Here is a 16,361-nt window from a genome sequence, read left to right as displayed (position 1 = left end):
GGAATACATTTAGGCTTTATCAATCATTCCCATTATGCAGGGCAGAGGGGTATGATGTGGGGGCTGAGTCGTGGCAGACACACTCGGCTGGTTCCGGGTAGGGTAGCTGTGTATGGAGGTGCCCTGGGACCCCCGACAACTCTGCCAGTCCCCCTCAATCCTGGCCCACAGCCCCCCTGCTATCCCAGTACTGGGCTCCCCGTACTGCTCTGCCGATACCAATCAGTCCCAACCTGCAGCCCCCCTGCTCCTCCAGCCCTGGATTCCCCCCCAGCTCTGCCTGCGCCCCTCACTCCTGATTTACATCCTCCCTGTGGTCCTGGGCTTCCCACAGCGCTCTGCCGGTGCCCCTCACTCCCAATGTGCAGCCCCTTTGTAGTCTTTTATGTTGGCACTTGTCCTAACCTTGTGGTGGTGGTGGTGTGCTCCTGCTTTCTATTAACCTCCAGTGTAGCCCAAGGCACTTGGCAGTGCTCGAGCGCTCAGCAAAACTGGTTCTTCCGAGGGTGGTGGGGGGGTTGAATGGGTTGGAGTGACTGGCAGTCTGCTGGCAGAGGCTGTTTGCGTTGGATCACTGGTTCTGGGATAGCTATTAGCTTAGACCTCTCCCACCCCCCAGCAAGGACCAATAATCTCCACGGGGACAAATACTTTGAAAAGCCACAAGAATCCATGAGTCCCCCCGATTCCTGAGATAATAGGGCCCAAACAGTGCTTCCAACAGTGCAAACGCCATCTGCCTGGAGGAGCACTGGAGTAATCAGGGTAGCTGTACAGGGCTTTGAGGGCTAGGCGCTGAATCCAGACCTCAAAGCCACAGCTCTACTCCCCAAATTGGGCAGAAGTAGCCAGAGAAAGGAGCTGCAAGGACCCAGGTGGGAGGTGTGTGCCCCCAAGCCTGCTTTAGTTGGGGTTGGTCCTGCTTTGAGCAGGGGGTTGGACTAGATGACCTCCTGAGGTCCCTTCCAACCCTGATATTCTATGATTCCACAAGACCAGCCTGGTTCCCTGTCCCCAGCTATGGTTACTCCATTTACCTAAAGCCGGGTAGCACCCCCCACTGATAGCATGCCTAGGGGGCTGCTCATGTTACCAGAAGGATAACTGAGCTCGTATGCTGTGTGCTTCATGCTATTGCCTCCTGAATGTGAAGTCTTTTATTGCTGCTGAAGGTTGTTGAGTACTGACTGCTCAGACAGAGACGCCATCTCTGCAGTGAGGAATCGAGTCTTGGAGCTATTGCCAGGACTCCAGGATCCTACTCCTGCTTCTTTGCCCCTGGCTTTTCTTTGGGCCACGCACTTCCCTGCTCTCTGCCTCAGTTTCCCTCTCTGTAATGATCCTGTCCCAGAGTCCTGGCATGTGAGTAAGGGTTAATTCATCAATGGTAATAAGGCTCTGAGAGACCCAGGATGAAAGGCATGCTAGGCGCTCCAAGCAGTCATCATTCATTGGGCCCATTATTTATTAATGAATTGCAGGATGCCACATCTGTCCCCTTCTTCCAGTGTGCTGCATGTCACAGCTTGGGAACCCACCTGCCCCAGGACGTGAGCCAGGTGCCTCTGCCGCTGTGGTTCTGGCCTGTTCTGACTTGCACAGAGAAGGAATTCGCCTCTGTCGCTATGTACTTGAATCAAACAGGAAGTGACGAATGGCAAATGAGCCTGACAAGCTGCTGGGTGATGCCTTCCCCGTAGTTTGGGTGATTCCTTCCATGGGACAATCCTGACGCCAGGGTCTCGGGTGGTAATGGGAAACCACCCGGGTACCCAGCAGTCTCTGGGTTTGTTGGCATGAATGTGTGGCAGAACTTATATTGCCATTGCTACGTTGTCCCAGCTGCAATATAAACTATTGGCTGTAAGGCCTTCCCACCCCACTGCCTTCTGCCTCCACCCCTCACTGCTCCTTTCTGTCATGGGCCAGAGTTACCAGTGCCTCGTACGATGGGGGCTGATGATGGTCTGAACCTTTCACTGCTGGGTCGCTGGTTCAGATCCCAGCTCAGGGTGGGAATGACTGACAGCAGCTCCCTCTAGGGGCTATGTGAGATGGGCTGCTAGACTCAGTCTAGCTTGATGACGGTCCAGGTGTCCGTGCCCTTCTGAATCTGCACTGCGACTGGTTGGCCGAGTCAGCAGGGAGGCTAGGGGTTCCCTGGGGCCAAAGCTAAAGCCCAGCGGGGATACCTACACAGCCACTGTCTGCCCTGTACCTGCTCTGGGAATACAGAGCTAGACGCGAGGGGGAGCAGCAGGAAGAATGATGAGCCCAGATTCTAGAAGGTATTTAGGTGCCTAACTCCCTGACTACCTGGGAGGGTCTGGGCCACAGTCCCCTCGTGGGGGAGGAAGGATGGTCTTGTGCTGGGATGGGACTGGGAATCGGGAGATGTAGTTTCACTTCCCAGTCCCTGGATGACCATGGGCGAGTCACAGCATCTTTCTGGGCCTCCAGAGACAATACTAACGGGGATAACCAACCTGCCTGTGTGTGTTTAGACTGTAAGGGCCATCTCTCAACCTGTGTTCATGCAGCACCTGGAGCAGTGAGCTCAGGTGAGGCCTCTAGGCATAGCTGTAATATAAATGACGATGATTCCAGTAGAGAGGAAACATTCTCGTTCATAGAAAAACTCTTCCTTCAATTTGACCCTTTAAAATGGTCCATTCCGATATGGCAGGGAAGAGGCCATTTGCCCATGTGTCCAATACATACACATATGCACCCCCATGCCCTCAGAATGCACCCACTCCCCACAGAACCCGCCTGACCCAGGAAAAACTCAAAACACTTATTGGGATGAATTGTTGGTGTGTTTTCCCCTTGGCTTTATTTTATAGCAATTGTCCTCAATATAGAATTAAATAACACATTTAAAAATCTCCTGCTCACAAGTCAAAGAACTCCAAAGAATTTACAGCCACGTGTTCTCTTTTGATTATTTGTTTTCCCTTTTCCAGGAGGGGGCGGGAGAAATCCAACAACAGCGCCATGTCTGATAATTTTCATTCAGTGACTGCCCCTCTCCAGCGCACCGTGCAAGCATGGAGTCTATACACCCAACCCGTTCACAAGGCTAAGTCAAAACACAACCAACGGGATGCAGTGATGCTTCATGGGGAGATCAACAAAAACAGCTGATGGAGGAGATGCCCACGCTGCTGTACAGCTCAGATTCAGTTGGGGAAAACGGGATGTCCAGCCTGTCACATCTACTCTCACCGTCTCCTGATCCATCCATCTGTATCTGTCAGTCTTGCTCAGTAAGTTGTGTCCATTTAACACATGCAAGGGCCTTATCCGGCTCCCATGGAAGCCAATGGCCAAACACCAGTTGGCTTCAAAAGGAGCAAGGTCACTGTCCTACCTGCTCTGAGTTTCCTGGTGTGGTTGCTGGCATGCTGAATGTCTGGAGGGGTTTGAGGGGTTCCATGCATGGATTTCTTTCACAGGTTCAGATCAAATAATGTCATGAACCTTTGTGCAAAATTCCTCAACTTTCCAAGGCTCGCTGTCCAAGTGAAGGGCTGAACCACCCCCCACCAAGGAAGTATCCATGGCATCCATATAGTCTAGGATGACCAGATGTCCCAATTTTATAGGGACAGTCCCAATATTCAGGGCTTTGTCTTATAGAGGCACGTATTACCCCGCATCCTCATCCCAATTGGACACCCTAACATAGTCTCAACCAGATGGAATGGGGTTCTCACCAGGGGCAGCCTGCTTGTGGGAGATTCCCAGCCTGGTTTCTGCTCCAAAGATGGTTCAGCTCGGAGAACATCCAAGCTCTTAGGAGCACTGATGCCCAGGGACAGTGGGTGGAACTATCCCACTGACTGGGAGAAGAGTAAGAGACACCTTCTTCATCTTGGTGTTGCCTAAACAAGAAGCAAAGACCTCTGGATTATTGTCATCTCACCAATCAGAGCACTGCAATAAGGGCTGCAGCAGGGGTTAGGGAAGGGAGTGATTGATCCTCTGCTTGGCCACCTTTACAGCAGGTGGGATAATGGGTGCTGACTCGGAGAAACCCATATATGGGGAGGGATGGACTGTCCTAGTGGAAGCTGCCTTCTCCCTACAAACCCTTCCCCCACACTGAAATAACGAGGACTCTCAATCCTCATGCTCTAGGACAACAGCTTGGGTCAGGAAGAATTTCCCCTGGTGCGCTAGGACTGCACAGCTAGGTGCATTATGGAAGCGGGACTGACACCTTGCTTCAAAGCATCTGGAACTTTAGCAGCCAGAATGCAGGGCTAGATGGGCCATTGAGCTGCTCTGGTGTGAGACCAGGCCAATTACTGGCTGCCAGCCTCATGTACTGGACTCAGTCTGCAAGGGAGCCAAAGGATAAACTCTTCTTGGGATATTTTGGGGTGGACTGGGAATCTGACCAGAAAGACTGTTCCAGGGACACCTCTAGCTGGATGGTCAGACACTGGCCAGTCTGGATAAGCGGCTAGTCATTTGCCAGTCATGGGAGACCTTCTCTAACTCAAGTGGGGTCTGTGCAGTGGAGCTGAGGAATTGGATTCTAGTCCAGGGTCTGCATGGGCAGGTGTGTAATATATGTAGTAACAGTGTCTGTTCTCTGCAGCACATGCATTCATTCCACTCTCCTCTGAGTGATGCCACAACAAGACTCAGGGAGGTTGTCAGAAGAGCTGGTTGGAAAATTCAACTTTTTTGGCTGACATTTCAACTTTCGCTGAAAAAAAACCCAGGGCAAAATGTTTGCTAAATAAATAAAAATCACAGCCCTTTTTTGGACCAAGAGTCAAAACACAAGGTCCAGCCCTTCCAGAAAGCAGCCAATACATTCAGCGCTTTTTGTGCTGGCAAAGACCCAGCCCCCTCCCTTCAAATGGGACAGCCCTGGGGGAAACATCACTGCATTGTTACAACAGAGAATCCCATTTTTTTCTTTTTTTTTTAAAAAAGGCCTTCACATCCATTGAGTTTTTGCTTTTTTTTTTTTTTTTTTTTTTTAATATATCCATGTTGTTGTGGGTTTTTTTGTCATTTTTAATTTTTGTTTTTTCTTTTTAACAGTGACAGGAACTGAGGTAACACCTGTGACACTATAACCTCTCCTACAGGAAGAATATCCACAACCCGACAGCCAAAGGAATTACCACCCCCCTCGACAACCTAATAACAACAATGCAACAGAAAAAATATCACACACACACACACACACCCTGAAAATCAACAAACCAACCAGAAAAATAAAAAAAGTTCTATGTGGTGTTCTTATTCCTTATCTACATTATTGCACGAAAGATCAAGGACATTGAGGGACCTAAGGCAAAAAGGAGAAATTGCGACTCTATTATCTAAATCTGTGCAATGCTACCTCTAAAAAATACTCGAGCCCTGGTTTTCCCCAGAGCACAGGGTGACACCTAAACAGGAGGGCAAACGGATTGCGTTCACCCAAAACGTGGACTGCTGAGGAGGGGGCGACGCTGGGTGTTGTAATGTTGGGGATGGGGGGAGAGGCCCAATGGATGGGATTGGTGATGCCAAGGAAGGTCAGGAGATTCAGGGGTCAGCAGGCTGCTAGTCTGAAGGGTAGGAGAAGCCTCTCAGATGCTGTCCCTTCCTCACCATGGATAGGTAGTCGTTTGGATGGATCAGTCCTGCCAAGGGATGGAGCAATGGGCTATCAGACATGGTGCCCCTTGGATACTGTACCCAGAGTTTCTAGAGAGTCACCATTGGTGCCCTGGCAATGGTGGGGAAGGAAGCCAGGGCTGGGTGTGTGCTATGGTCGGCAATGGTTATACAGAAGACACACCTTTGCTTTCTGCTGAAGTCCAGTGGCACTGGCTGTCGGGTGTCCCCTGCGTGTTGGGTGCGGGGCTCAGACCGTGCCCGCCCACCTGGTGTCTGTTTGTAAACTGCTGTTGCTGCTTAATAGCGTGATAGCCCTTTTTGCAGTAGTGAGTGAGTTGGGCCGTGCCCAGAGGCCGGGGCTGGGAGGCGGGAGCTGCTGGCCAGTGCGACACCTCCACTCAGCCAGTCCAACTCCCCTCCCCTGAAATGGCCCCTGCTACGGCCCCTGGGGAGCACAGCCAGCCCTGGGGAGTCTGGGACAGGGCGGGGTGGGGGAGCAGAAGGGTGGACAGCACAGCTCTGTGTCACTAAAGCACCAACAGTGCCCAGCCCACAGCAAGCCGGGTGGCAGGACTGACCATGTCTGTGCCCACACTGCAAGCCACTGGCAAGGGGGCCGAGCCAGATGCTCGACAGGGATCTGTCTTTGCTGCAGTGCTAACCCAAGCGCCTACTCGCATCACCCTCCCTTCCCATCCCCACACAAGCCTGATGGTGCTTTACACTTGCACTAGCTGGCCTGGGCTATAAGCTAAAACCCGGGTGCTGATTATGCTTGGACTGGTAACCTGCCCACTTTGCAGTGAGGACGCCACCTAAACCACTCATGTTCTGCTAGTCCTCTGACGACCTTCCCACAATCCCCTCCCCGCCATGTGCCCAGAAGGGCAGACAGGTTCCCCATAATTCACTGGGAATGCATCATAGACAGTGGCTCAGCTCGCTGCAGTGCAAAGCACCATGGGACGGGCCACCCCAGAAGTCCTAGCGACACACACAGCGAGCGCAGCACCAGATGCAGCTGCATCTGGCTTTGCACAGTGGCTGTTCACATCGGGCTAGAATCTGGGCACTGAGAACACCCCACCTATCGCGTGTTAGCTCTGCAGGGAAGATCTGCCCTGAGGTGCAGGTGGGGTAGGCGCATGGCAGACCATGGGGACAAGTGAAGCCCCCCTGTGGGATGGCAGGGATCTGTAGTCCCTGATCTCAGGAGGAAGTCCCTTTGGTGCATGCCCTTGATTGGGAAAGAGCCCATATGCCTTGCTCTTCCAGTACCCTGGGTACCCTCTGCTCAGGGCCAGAGCTGGGAGGCAGCAGAAGCGAGTCTGGAGGAGGCAGCTGAGCCAACCCTGTGGGCACCTCCTGGCAGAAGCCAGAGCCCCAGACACCCCCTCAGGGCCTGGGTCCCGTTTGTGCATGGCCTAGGGCTCTGCAATGAACTGCTTCCCCACCTCACCACCCCTAATGCCCACAGGACCGTCTCTGGCTCTGAAGCACCCATAAGTGTTAATTCGATCCCCCGCCACAGCCCTGGGCTGGGCGTTCAGCCCCCTTGCTCCAGAGCCAGCCGGGGGGCGGGGGGAGAAGGGAAGGGAAGGGTTAGTTACTGATTGGATCTGCTAAGGCCCTTCCCCAACTTGCCCATGGAGAAGGCAACTCCGGCCTCCAGGTCTGATTCAACAGGAGACCAGAGAAGTGCTTATATCCAACCCTGCCCCTCACACACACCAGCCCATCTCTCTCACACACACTCCCATCTCACACACACACACACACTCCGATCTCTTTCTCGCTCACACACACCCTCCGATCTTTCTCGCTCCTGTCGCTCGCTTAAACACACACTCCTACCTCTCTCTCACACACACACCCTCCCATCCCTCGCTTACACACATACTCCCATCTCTCTCTCTCTCACACACACCCCTCCCACCTCCCACCCCCAGATCTCTCTCTCTCACACACACACACACATACATATCCCAGCTCACACCCCCCTTCACCCTCCCATCTTTCTCACTCACATGCACACACCCTCCCGTCTATCTTACACACATACACACAAACACACCTCTCCCATCACACACATACTACATGCACACACCCCACATACATATCCCAGCTCACACCCCCCCCCAACACACCCACACCACCTCCTATTACCAGGGCCAACTCCAGCGTTTTTGCTGCCCCAAGCGATCGGCAGCACTTCGGCGGCAGCTCTACCGCCGCTGCTTCATCCTTCAGCGGCAATTCGGCAGCAGGTCCTTCCCTCCAAGAGTGACTGAGGGACCCGTCGCCGAATTGCCGCTGAAGAGCCGGAAGTGCCGCCCCTTTCTGTTGGCCGCCCCAAGCACCTGCTTGCTGCGCTGGTGCCTGGAGCCGGCCTGTGGCACCCTGCCACTACCACAGGGCTGGGGACTTCCCACCATCCTTTGGCCACACCGGGGTTTGCGAACCTTGCCTGCCAGTGACCGAGCTGGGACCAGCTGAGTCAGCAGATGCCAGTCAGCCTCCTGCTCCTGCCACAACACAGCCCAGCAATGCAGGTATGTGGGGGGGTTGATACCACAGCTAGCGAACAGCTGAGCACAGCTGGGAGATGAAGCCCATCTGCCATCACTGGCCTATATACAGGCTTTGGGGGGTGGGGTGCTAGCGAGCTCCAGCATGCCAGGGAAACACAGCCGCCTGCCCCACTCAGCCCATGGCTGTGGAAGGCTCACATTAAGAGGCAACCATGTCAGAGGGCTTGGGGGGGTCATTTCCACCTGCCTGTTCCCAAGCCACTGAAGCTACTGCCCTAGAGGTGTCTGTGCCTCCATCAAACAGCCTTGCCATGGGCATCTGTTGGCAGTGAGTGGGCTCCCAGCAGAGCCCTGGCTAGGGGAGAGCTAGCTGCACAGGGTGTGACAGTGGCTGAACAGGGCTCACCGTGGCACTGGTGGGACACAGAGGGTTAGGGCTGGGAGCTGGCCGGCAGCTTGGATTGGACTGGGTCTAAGTGGATGCATTCTAGAGGCCAGGGCAGCTCAGCGGCAAAGCCCATCTCCCCAGGGGTCCATGGCGCAGCAGCGCCTGGTATACCAAGGACATTGCCTCCCTGCAGCCCCACCCAGCCCTTCACGCCGCTCTTAGTGCAGTATGGCTGCAGTGCATGGTGAGTCATCCAGAACACCCTGGACACAGGGCTCTCGCCTGCCCTGACAGCGCCACCGCCTTCCGTCTCTTCTCTCCAGCACCCCCTGCTGCCTCCAGCTTGTCATGGAAACTGGCCAGACTTTGGGGGCAGTTAATAGCTTTCCCTTCTGGCCATCACTTTGGGGGTTGGCTCCAACGCATCCATCTAATGGGTGGGTGCTGTGCCAACCCCCATGCCAATGCCTACTGGTTTGCCTTGGGCAACCCCACCAGCTGACTGTTTCGGGCTGGCTTCACCTGTCCCCTGCACCTTCCACTGGTGTGCACCTCCTCCCCAGAGGCAGACGCAAGCAAGAGCCATCCAGCCCAGGAAGCAGGTGCCAGGCCAAGCCCATCAGGGGTATCTGTGAGCACCCCTTCCCAGGCCCCTGCCTGCCATCCAAGCCCCAGCCGCATATGGCCTAACACTGCATGCTGATGAGAGCCTAACCAATGCAGCCACCAGAAACCCCACGGAGCAGGGGATCTGGAGCCTGACGGCGGCTCTCCTGCTGCCCATGTCCTTCCAGTTAAGACCAAATGGGTTAAGTCTCTGCTCCTCACAAGGCATCATGTGCTATGCCCTCTTGCTCCCCATATGGGTCCCAGTGCCCAGCTGGCCCACTGGGGCCAGGGACAGGGAGAGGCTGTTCCTTGGGAAGGGTGATGGTGACAACAGCCGGGCCCAGTCGGCTCGACACACACTGACACATGGAACACACTGACATTTGCTACATTTAGCGCTTGCTTCCCCCACTGGTACAGAGAGAAGTGCCCTCAGGATCCCGCAGCAAGGAGGGGAGCAGCAGGAGCTGGGGCTGCCCAAGTCCCCACCCCTGGGGGACGTGCCCTGGACATGGCTGGGCTCAGGCTGTCAGAGAACTGGCCCTGAGGAAACCCCCTTTACAGACAGACCAGTGGCTCAACCAGGCTTACTGGCTTCCGCTTTATCTCCTGCTCCCCATCACAGACCGTCCTCCAAGCAGGATGGCAGTGGGGGATGGGGCAAAAGGGGCAAACCATAGCCTGCTTGGTATTAAACAGGCTGGTGCACGCTGCCCCCCCAATCTCTCCAAAGGCCTCCTCCATGGACTGGGCTCATGAGCCTTCCACCCAAACCCCAGGAGTCCGCCCCGCCAGCCCTCCCTCCAGGGAAATCACAGGAGAGTCGCCGGGTCTGAGCACGGACACAAAGAGCGAACAATAGAGTGACAGCGGGCAGTGCTGGAGGGCAATGCTGCTGCAGTGCCCGCTGGGATGGTGCTGGCCCCATGCTCTCTCACAGGGATCCTGTAGCAAGATCCCGAGCCCCAGCGCCCACCCTGCCCCAGGGAACAATGCACCAGTTTGCATATCAAGCCTTGACAGTGATAGGGGCCCCCGATGACCCCAGAGCCCCACACCTGCTGCTCGCAAGATGGCCATCCTTGTTGCTTATTAACTACAAACCACTCATTACTGGCAGCCCCACCCCATCCTACCCCCCACCCCCACACACCCAATGGCTGTGACATCCCTGCTGAGCCCCTGCTGCCCGCAAGATGGTCACCCATCCGTGTGTCCAAGACTCAGTGCCGATTCCCTCCCTCCTGTGGCTTCCTGCTCTCATCCCTGTGAAGTCCCAGCCCACCCCCATCAATGGGAAGAGCCTCAGCGCTCCTCCCAGGCCCCACTGACAAAGCAGGGGCACAGTGCAGAGTGCCAGGGGAAGCAGCCTCCAACCCAATCATGGAAGACGTGACGGGGAGGGGCCGCCATGACACACATGGTCCTTCCCGGCCACCAAGCCGGGGCCTTTCTGCCTGGCTGTGTCTGCACTCTGGCCTTTTCTCCAGGGTTTAGCTGTACGTCGCATCCTCAGTATCAGTGAGTACTAGCAGTGTGAGTATTTTTTGCTTCGGGAGACACGGCTCCTGGTCCCTTTTCACACAAAAAGGAATCCCCATCCCCCCTTGACCCCCATTCACCAGTGGGGCGGGGAGACGGGGGGGCTGACATCATCGTTGCAGGCTGTACGGAGCAGAGCGGTGTTGTGAGGACCAGCTGTCCCCTCATTCCCACTGAGCCCTCATCAGACACAAATCTCTATTGCTGTGGCCAGGACCATCTGCCCTTTGCCTTTGTCCTGCCGCCCGTCCGTCCGGCTAGCTCCCCCAGGGGAGGGCAGGCCTGGCTCGGAGGCAGAGAGCCGGGGGCCACTGCCTTCCGTCAGGATGGTTCTCTTGAGCGGGGTAGGGGTGCAGGAGCTGGGCGTCTCATGGCGGTGGGGGCCAGCAGAGAGCTTATCTCCGGCATGCTTGCGGGAGCGGTAGGAGGGCCGGCGGCGCACCTCTGACATCAGGTCATACTTGATGAAGTAGAAGACCTCCTTGACGGGGCAGCGCTTCTCGGGGTCCAGGGCCAGGAGACGCTGGAACATGCGCAGGGCGTTGTCTGTGAAGCGCCGCCACTGGGATGGCAGACCTGCCAGGCGCCCCTTCTGCCACCGCACAAACTCCTCAAAGAAGGTGTCTGAGGCAGAGGCTGCCTCCCAGGGGAAGTTGCCAGTCAGGACACAGAAGATGAGCACCCCGAAGGCCCACACATCGATGCTGGTGTCCACGGCAAAGCCTTCGGCCCGGCCGGCCTGGCACACCTCGGGCGCCGTGTAGGGTATGGTGCCGCTGATGCGCTTCACCCGGCAGCCCACTTTGCGGGTCATGCCGAAGTCGGCCAGCTTCACCCGGCGGCAGTCGCGGTCAAAGAGCAGCACGTTCTCCGGCTTGATGTCCCGGTGCACCAAGTTCTTGCTATGCATGTAGTCCAGGGCCAGGCCCAGCTGCTGCACACAGCGCTTCACCATGTCCTCGGGGAGGCCCACCTATAAGGGTAGATACTGCATATTAGCACCGGGCATGGGGATGAGGGGCAGGGGGTCACACGTGGAGTCAGACAGGCAGGCACTGGGGGTTAAGCCACAGAACAACAGAAGTGAATGGATTAACAGCAGGTTGGCTCTCCTGGGGACTGTCCCTGACTGCCAGGCTGCTCACAAGGTGTATGGGGCCCATCACAGACATGTCCTGTTGGCACATTTCAGGTCACACAAAGACTCTCCCCTTAGGAGCTTGAATTAAGGAGGTCCTACCATAATTCCTTTATCAGTGCTTAAGCTCCTCCTTCCCCAGGCCTCCATGTGCCCTCACACAGATGGAAGTGTGTCACTCCGACATGGCACATGCCCCATGCCCCTGGTCACTGCGGAGATCACCGCCCACTCCGAGCTCTGTCCCAGACCTGGCCGCACTATGTATCTCTTCTCTGGTCAGTATCTGGTAACAAGCTGCCCAGACCTGGCTGCACCATGCTCCATGACATGGAACCATGGCTCTCCTCTGAGGGCACATCCCCCATCCACTGTCACCCTCCAATCCCAGGTACGGTCCCCTTCTCCCAGTGCTGGACCCAGAAGTCAACTGGCAGCAGGATCTCAGTTGAGGACCTTCTCCTGAGAGAGGCTAAGTCTGGAGATCCACCTCAGCCTCTCCTCCTCCTGGGTCTCTCTCTAGGGCCTGTTAATCCCCAACAGACCGCGACACCCTGGGAGGGGGCATAGGTGCTGACTCCGTGGGTGCTCCAAGGCTGGAGCACACATGGAAAAAAATTAGTGGGTGCTCAGCACCCACTGGCAGCCAGCTCCCCTCTGTAGCGCCTCCCACCTGCCTGCTGCCCCGCCGATCAGCACCTCCCCCGCCCTCCCAGCGCCTCCTGCCTGCCTCAATCAGCTGTTTCACAGAATCGCGTGGTACAGGAGGCGCTGGGAGGGAGGGGGTGGAACTGGGTGGGAAGAGGCGGGGAAGGGGCGGGGAAGGGGCAGGGTGGCGATGGAGGCTTGGGGGAAGGGGTGGGGTGGGAGCAGGGTCTGGGGTGGAGCGGAGGGTTGAGCATCCTCCACGCCTGGAAGAAGCTGGCTGAGAAGAGCGATGGAGCTAGAGGGGCTGGTTGAGGAGGCGAGATGAAGGGTGCTTGGCCGAGGCGGTGTGAAAGGGAGGAGAGGAGGTCGTGGTGTCCCATGTGGGAGCAGGGAGAGGAATTGCTTAAGGTGCTCTGGGGTTGGGCACGGTAAGAGGAAGGAGACTGACAAAAAGAAAGTCTAGGCTGAGCTTCAGGAGAAATATCTAAGGCAGAGAGGTCCAGAGGGACATACAATAAGCTCCTACAGGAAGTGGTGGCAGCTCCATTTAGCACGGGCCAGGGTCCTGGAGAACAACCCAACACTGGCCCCTGGGTGGGAAGGGGATGGACTAGGTGACCTAAAAGGCCTTCTCCACCTCTAGCATCTCTGATGGCAGTGTTGCCTTGGGTCCCTATCCAACACAGAAGTGCAACACAGAAGCTGGGTGGAAATTTGGAAACCGTCATCATCCTGAAATGGCAGCCAACAAACTGTCTCCCTCCCTCCCACACACCAAGGGTTTGAGGGGGCGATCGGGTGGCTCACAGCCACTTGGGCAGGGCTGTGAAGTTCAGCAGGGGTGGGGATACAGTTCCCCTTTTTCTCCAGGGGGCAAGTTCCTTATCCCTCACCACCACCTTGGAGACCAGAGCAGGCCTGGTGAAACCAGTCCAGAACCCATCCCACAGTGGAGATCTTAGCCAGAGCTCAGGCTAGTCTGAATCCCTGGGCCAATGGCAGACACCAACGCCAGCCTCCCAAAGATCAAACTGGTGAGGGGCACACAGGGGCTAGAATTTCCTGGGTCACAACGCGGAGGGCATTTCAAGGACTCACCCTGCCCCCCCCCACACACACACACTTGTCTCTTGTACACCCTGTCTCTTGTCTTTGCTACAGCACCCGCTGAAGCTGTATAATCACATTTTCCTTTATTCGCTTTACATTACGATTTCATTACACTTCCAATTCAATTATGTCTAATTATATTTGGGGAGATCTCTTTCTCCTCTTTGGTCATCCTTTCTCCTTGGTTCTCTCTCAGTTCTGTCTGCTTATTCCTCCCCTCCCCCCTTGCCTTGTTCATTCAGTGCAGAGAGGGGAAATGTTTTATGATCAGAGCAAGCAGTACTATGTGTGCCGTTGGACTAGCTCGCCCCAGGAGATGGCTATGAACCCCTGGTCACTGTTGAACCCCCCCTGCTTTCGTAAGGATAATGAATCATAGTCATTAATTTCTTATTTTCATCTAGCATCTTTCAGGATCCCAAAGCACTTTGCAAATGGTGGAGACAAGAATCACTTAAATGCAGCCCCCTCTGGGGTGGGACATGCCAGCAGTTTAACAGCGCACAGCATCACTAGGCAAAGGTTTAGGACAGGAAGTGATGCATAATGCACCCAGTTGCAACTGCATGGCAAGCATAAGCAGGAAGGTTGTAGTGACCCCAGTTAGCATTTAACAGCCCTGCTCTTGTGAAAATTGCTACAGGCTCATTAACAGGACACAATTGGCTAAGGGCTCAGCTTTGTCTCATCTAAGGCATGCTGCCCCCAGGGGTGAGGTCTGATTGCAGAGTTGAGGGAAGAACACCACCTACTGAACACCCTGTATATGCAGGAGCCACTAACACCCGGGATGCTCCCAAGTCAGAGCTCTCCACTCACTCACCTTGCCCAGGTGTAAAGGAACCCACAAGGTGCTAGCAAGAGGAGAGCCAGACCCAGGCGCTCTCATATGGGAATGTCAGGGCTTTCCTGTGGAGGTATTGCACTCAGGCACCTCCCAGGCCTGAGCCTGGTATGCTGACTCCAGTCAGCACCCTTGCTTAGCACACGAGATCACAGCTGGAGGACAGAGTCTGCCTTTAAGTCTCTCAGTAGCAGAGGTGGGACGGGGGTCAATGGGGAAGAAGGTCTTCTAATGTAGGAAAGGGGTCTATTGTGCAGGGGAGCTGGGGCAGCCCCAGTTGAGGGCCATGGGTGTTAAAGCTCAGACTCTGGGGGGCAGGAGAGAGACAGTCCAGGGAAGCTTTCTAGCCGGTACCTGTGGCGGGATGATGTCAAAGAGGTCCCCGCCAGGCGCGTACTCCTGAGCGAAGACGTAGCAATCCTCAGTCTCAAAGACCACGTCAAAGACCTTGATGACGAAGGGGCTGGAGGAGAGCGTGTTGGTGATGCTGAACTCCCGCAAGAAGTTCTTCAGCTTCGTCTTGCTCTTGTTCACGAACTTCAATGCCATTTTGGTGCCTACAGAGGAAAAGGCTCAGGAGAAGGCTCAGCAACATAGGACTCCTCCCAGACCAGTGGGGAGGTTGCGGCGGACACAACGCTCTCCCAAGAGCTCCCAAAGTCATGGCCCCCAGCTCAGGCACCACCCATCCTAGCAGTGCGGTCCCAGCAGGTGCTGCTCTCCGTACCAACCCAGCCCTACTTGGCTCGTCAGGGCCTGGTCCACACCCACTAGACCTCTGGAGAGGCCTGTGCAGAAGACACTGGCCTTTGAGCACAAGGACTGAGATTTTCCTGTCCCTTGACCATTTTCAAGATTTTAAAAAATATTCCCATCCCAAATCAGAACAAAGACTTGAAATTTCAAAAAAATGTGCAAACTGAAAATCTGGAAAAAAAAACTGATTCAGGTCAGTGGAATCGTTTCATTTCCATTTTCTCAATTTTTGTTTAATTCTCATTAGCTTAAATTTCTAAACAAAAAGTCATTTTGAACCAGAAAAGTGGAATTTTTCATGTCGAATTTTAAACTCTTTTTTTCAAAAACGTTTTGAGTGGAGAAGTTCATCGACGACACCCCTTTCCCAGGAAACGTATCCGTTTGGATGAAAAACATTTAATTGACAAATTCCTGACCAGCTCTGCCGGGGACAGTAGCTGGGCAGGAACATTAACAGGAGCACCTGGCATTCTCTCTAAAGGGCTTTGCACCCCCAGAACTACAGAACAGTCTCAAAGCAGCAAGCCTGGTCCATTGGGAGCTGTACAGAAAGGACCACCAGAGCCTCAGCACACCATGGAGACCTCCACGCCTATCCTGTCAGCTCACCGGGGGCAGAGGACTGTGGGTGTGCCAGAGAATAGCCCGTGGAATGGCACACAGAGTGGATCCCTGAGGCCACAGGCCCTGGTAAGAGGCAAGCAACAGGCCATTCCTGCTACTCTCCCAGTAGCTGGATGCCCCCGGCTGTGGGTTGGGGAGTGCACCCGTCATGCCAGTGCAATTTCTGCTAGCAAAACCATTTGATTTAGACTGGAGATGTGGCGATAATGAGCCGAGACCCAGCCTGCTTCAGGGGGCCCTGTCTGAGCAACTCCTGACTCCTCCATGAGCTGAACCCAAGCCAGGGTACAGGAGCCTGACACTTCCTGCAGCTGGCGTGGCTGGAAATACCCCGAGGTGAGCCACTCCCAGTGGGCATCAGTCAGCCTGCAGCAGACAGGCATCAAGCCAAACAAGAGGGACAAGAATCTTAGTCTCCCCGACCTGCTAACAGGTCTGGGCTGAACCTCAGATGGCTGCTCGGTTCCTCCACCCCAGCTGTCTCTCCCCTCCCCATCCAGCTGCTCCCACCCCGTGGCTCGCTGAGCTGCCAACAAG

At 55.3% G+C, this 16,361-nt stretch overlaps 1 protein-coding gene across 2 annotated transcripts in view; it reads right to left on the bottom strand.

The window, feature by feature from the left end:
• Positions 1-10,270: 10,270 nt before the first annotated feature.
• The window catches only part of SBK1 (SH3 domain binding kinase 1), an 84,349-nt gene continuing 78,258 nt past the window's right edge, over positions 10,271-16,361 (bottom strand). Inside the window, exons 3-4 of one of the 2 annotated variants that reach the window (XM_054042467.1) lie at positions 14,796-14,998; positions 10,271-11,674 (exon numbers count right to left, since the gene is read on the bottom strand). In XM_054042467.1, coding sequence (XP_053898442.1) covers positions 10,886-11,674; positions 14,796-14,998 — 992 coding nt within the window. In that variant the 3' untranslated portion in view covers positions 10,271-10,885. The remainder of the gene's footprint in view (positions 11,675-14,795; positions 14,999-16,361) is intronic. The other variant, XM_054042466.1, reaches the window with a different exon arrangement.

Source organism: Malaclemys terrapin, chromosome 10 (assembly GCF_027887155.1).
Source record: "Malaclemys terrapin pileata isolate rMalTer1 chromosome 10, rMalTer1.hap1, whole genome shotgun sequence".
Lineage (NCBI taxonomy): Eukaryota > Metazoa > Chordata > Testudines > Emydidae > Malaclemys > Malaclemys terrapin.
This window is presented reverse-complemented; position numbering and strand designations above follow the sequence as displayed.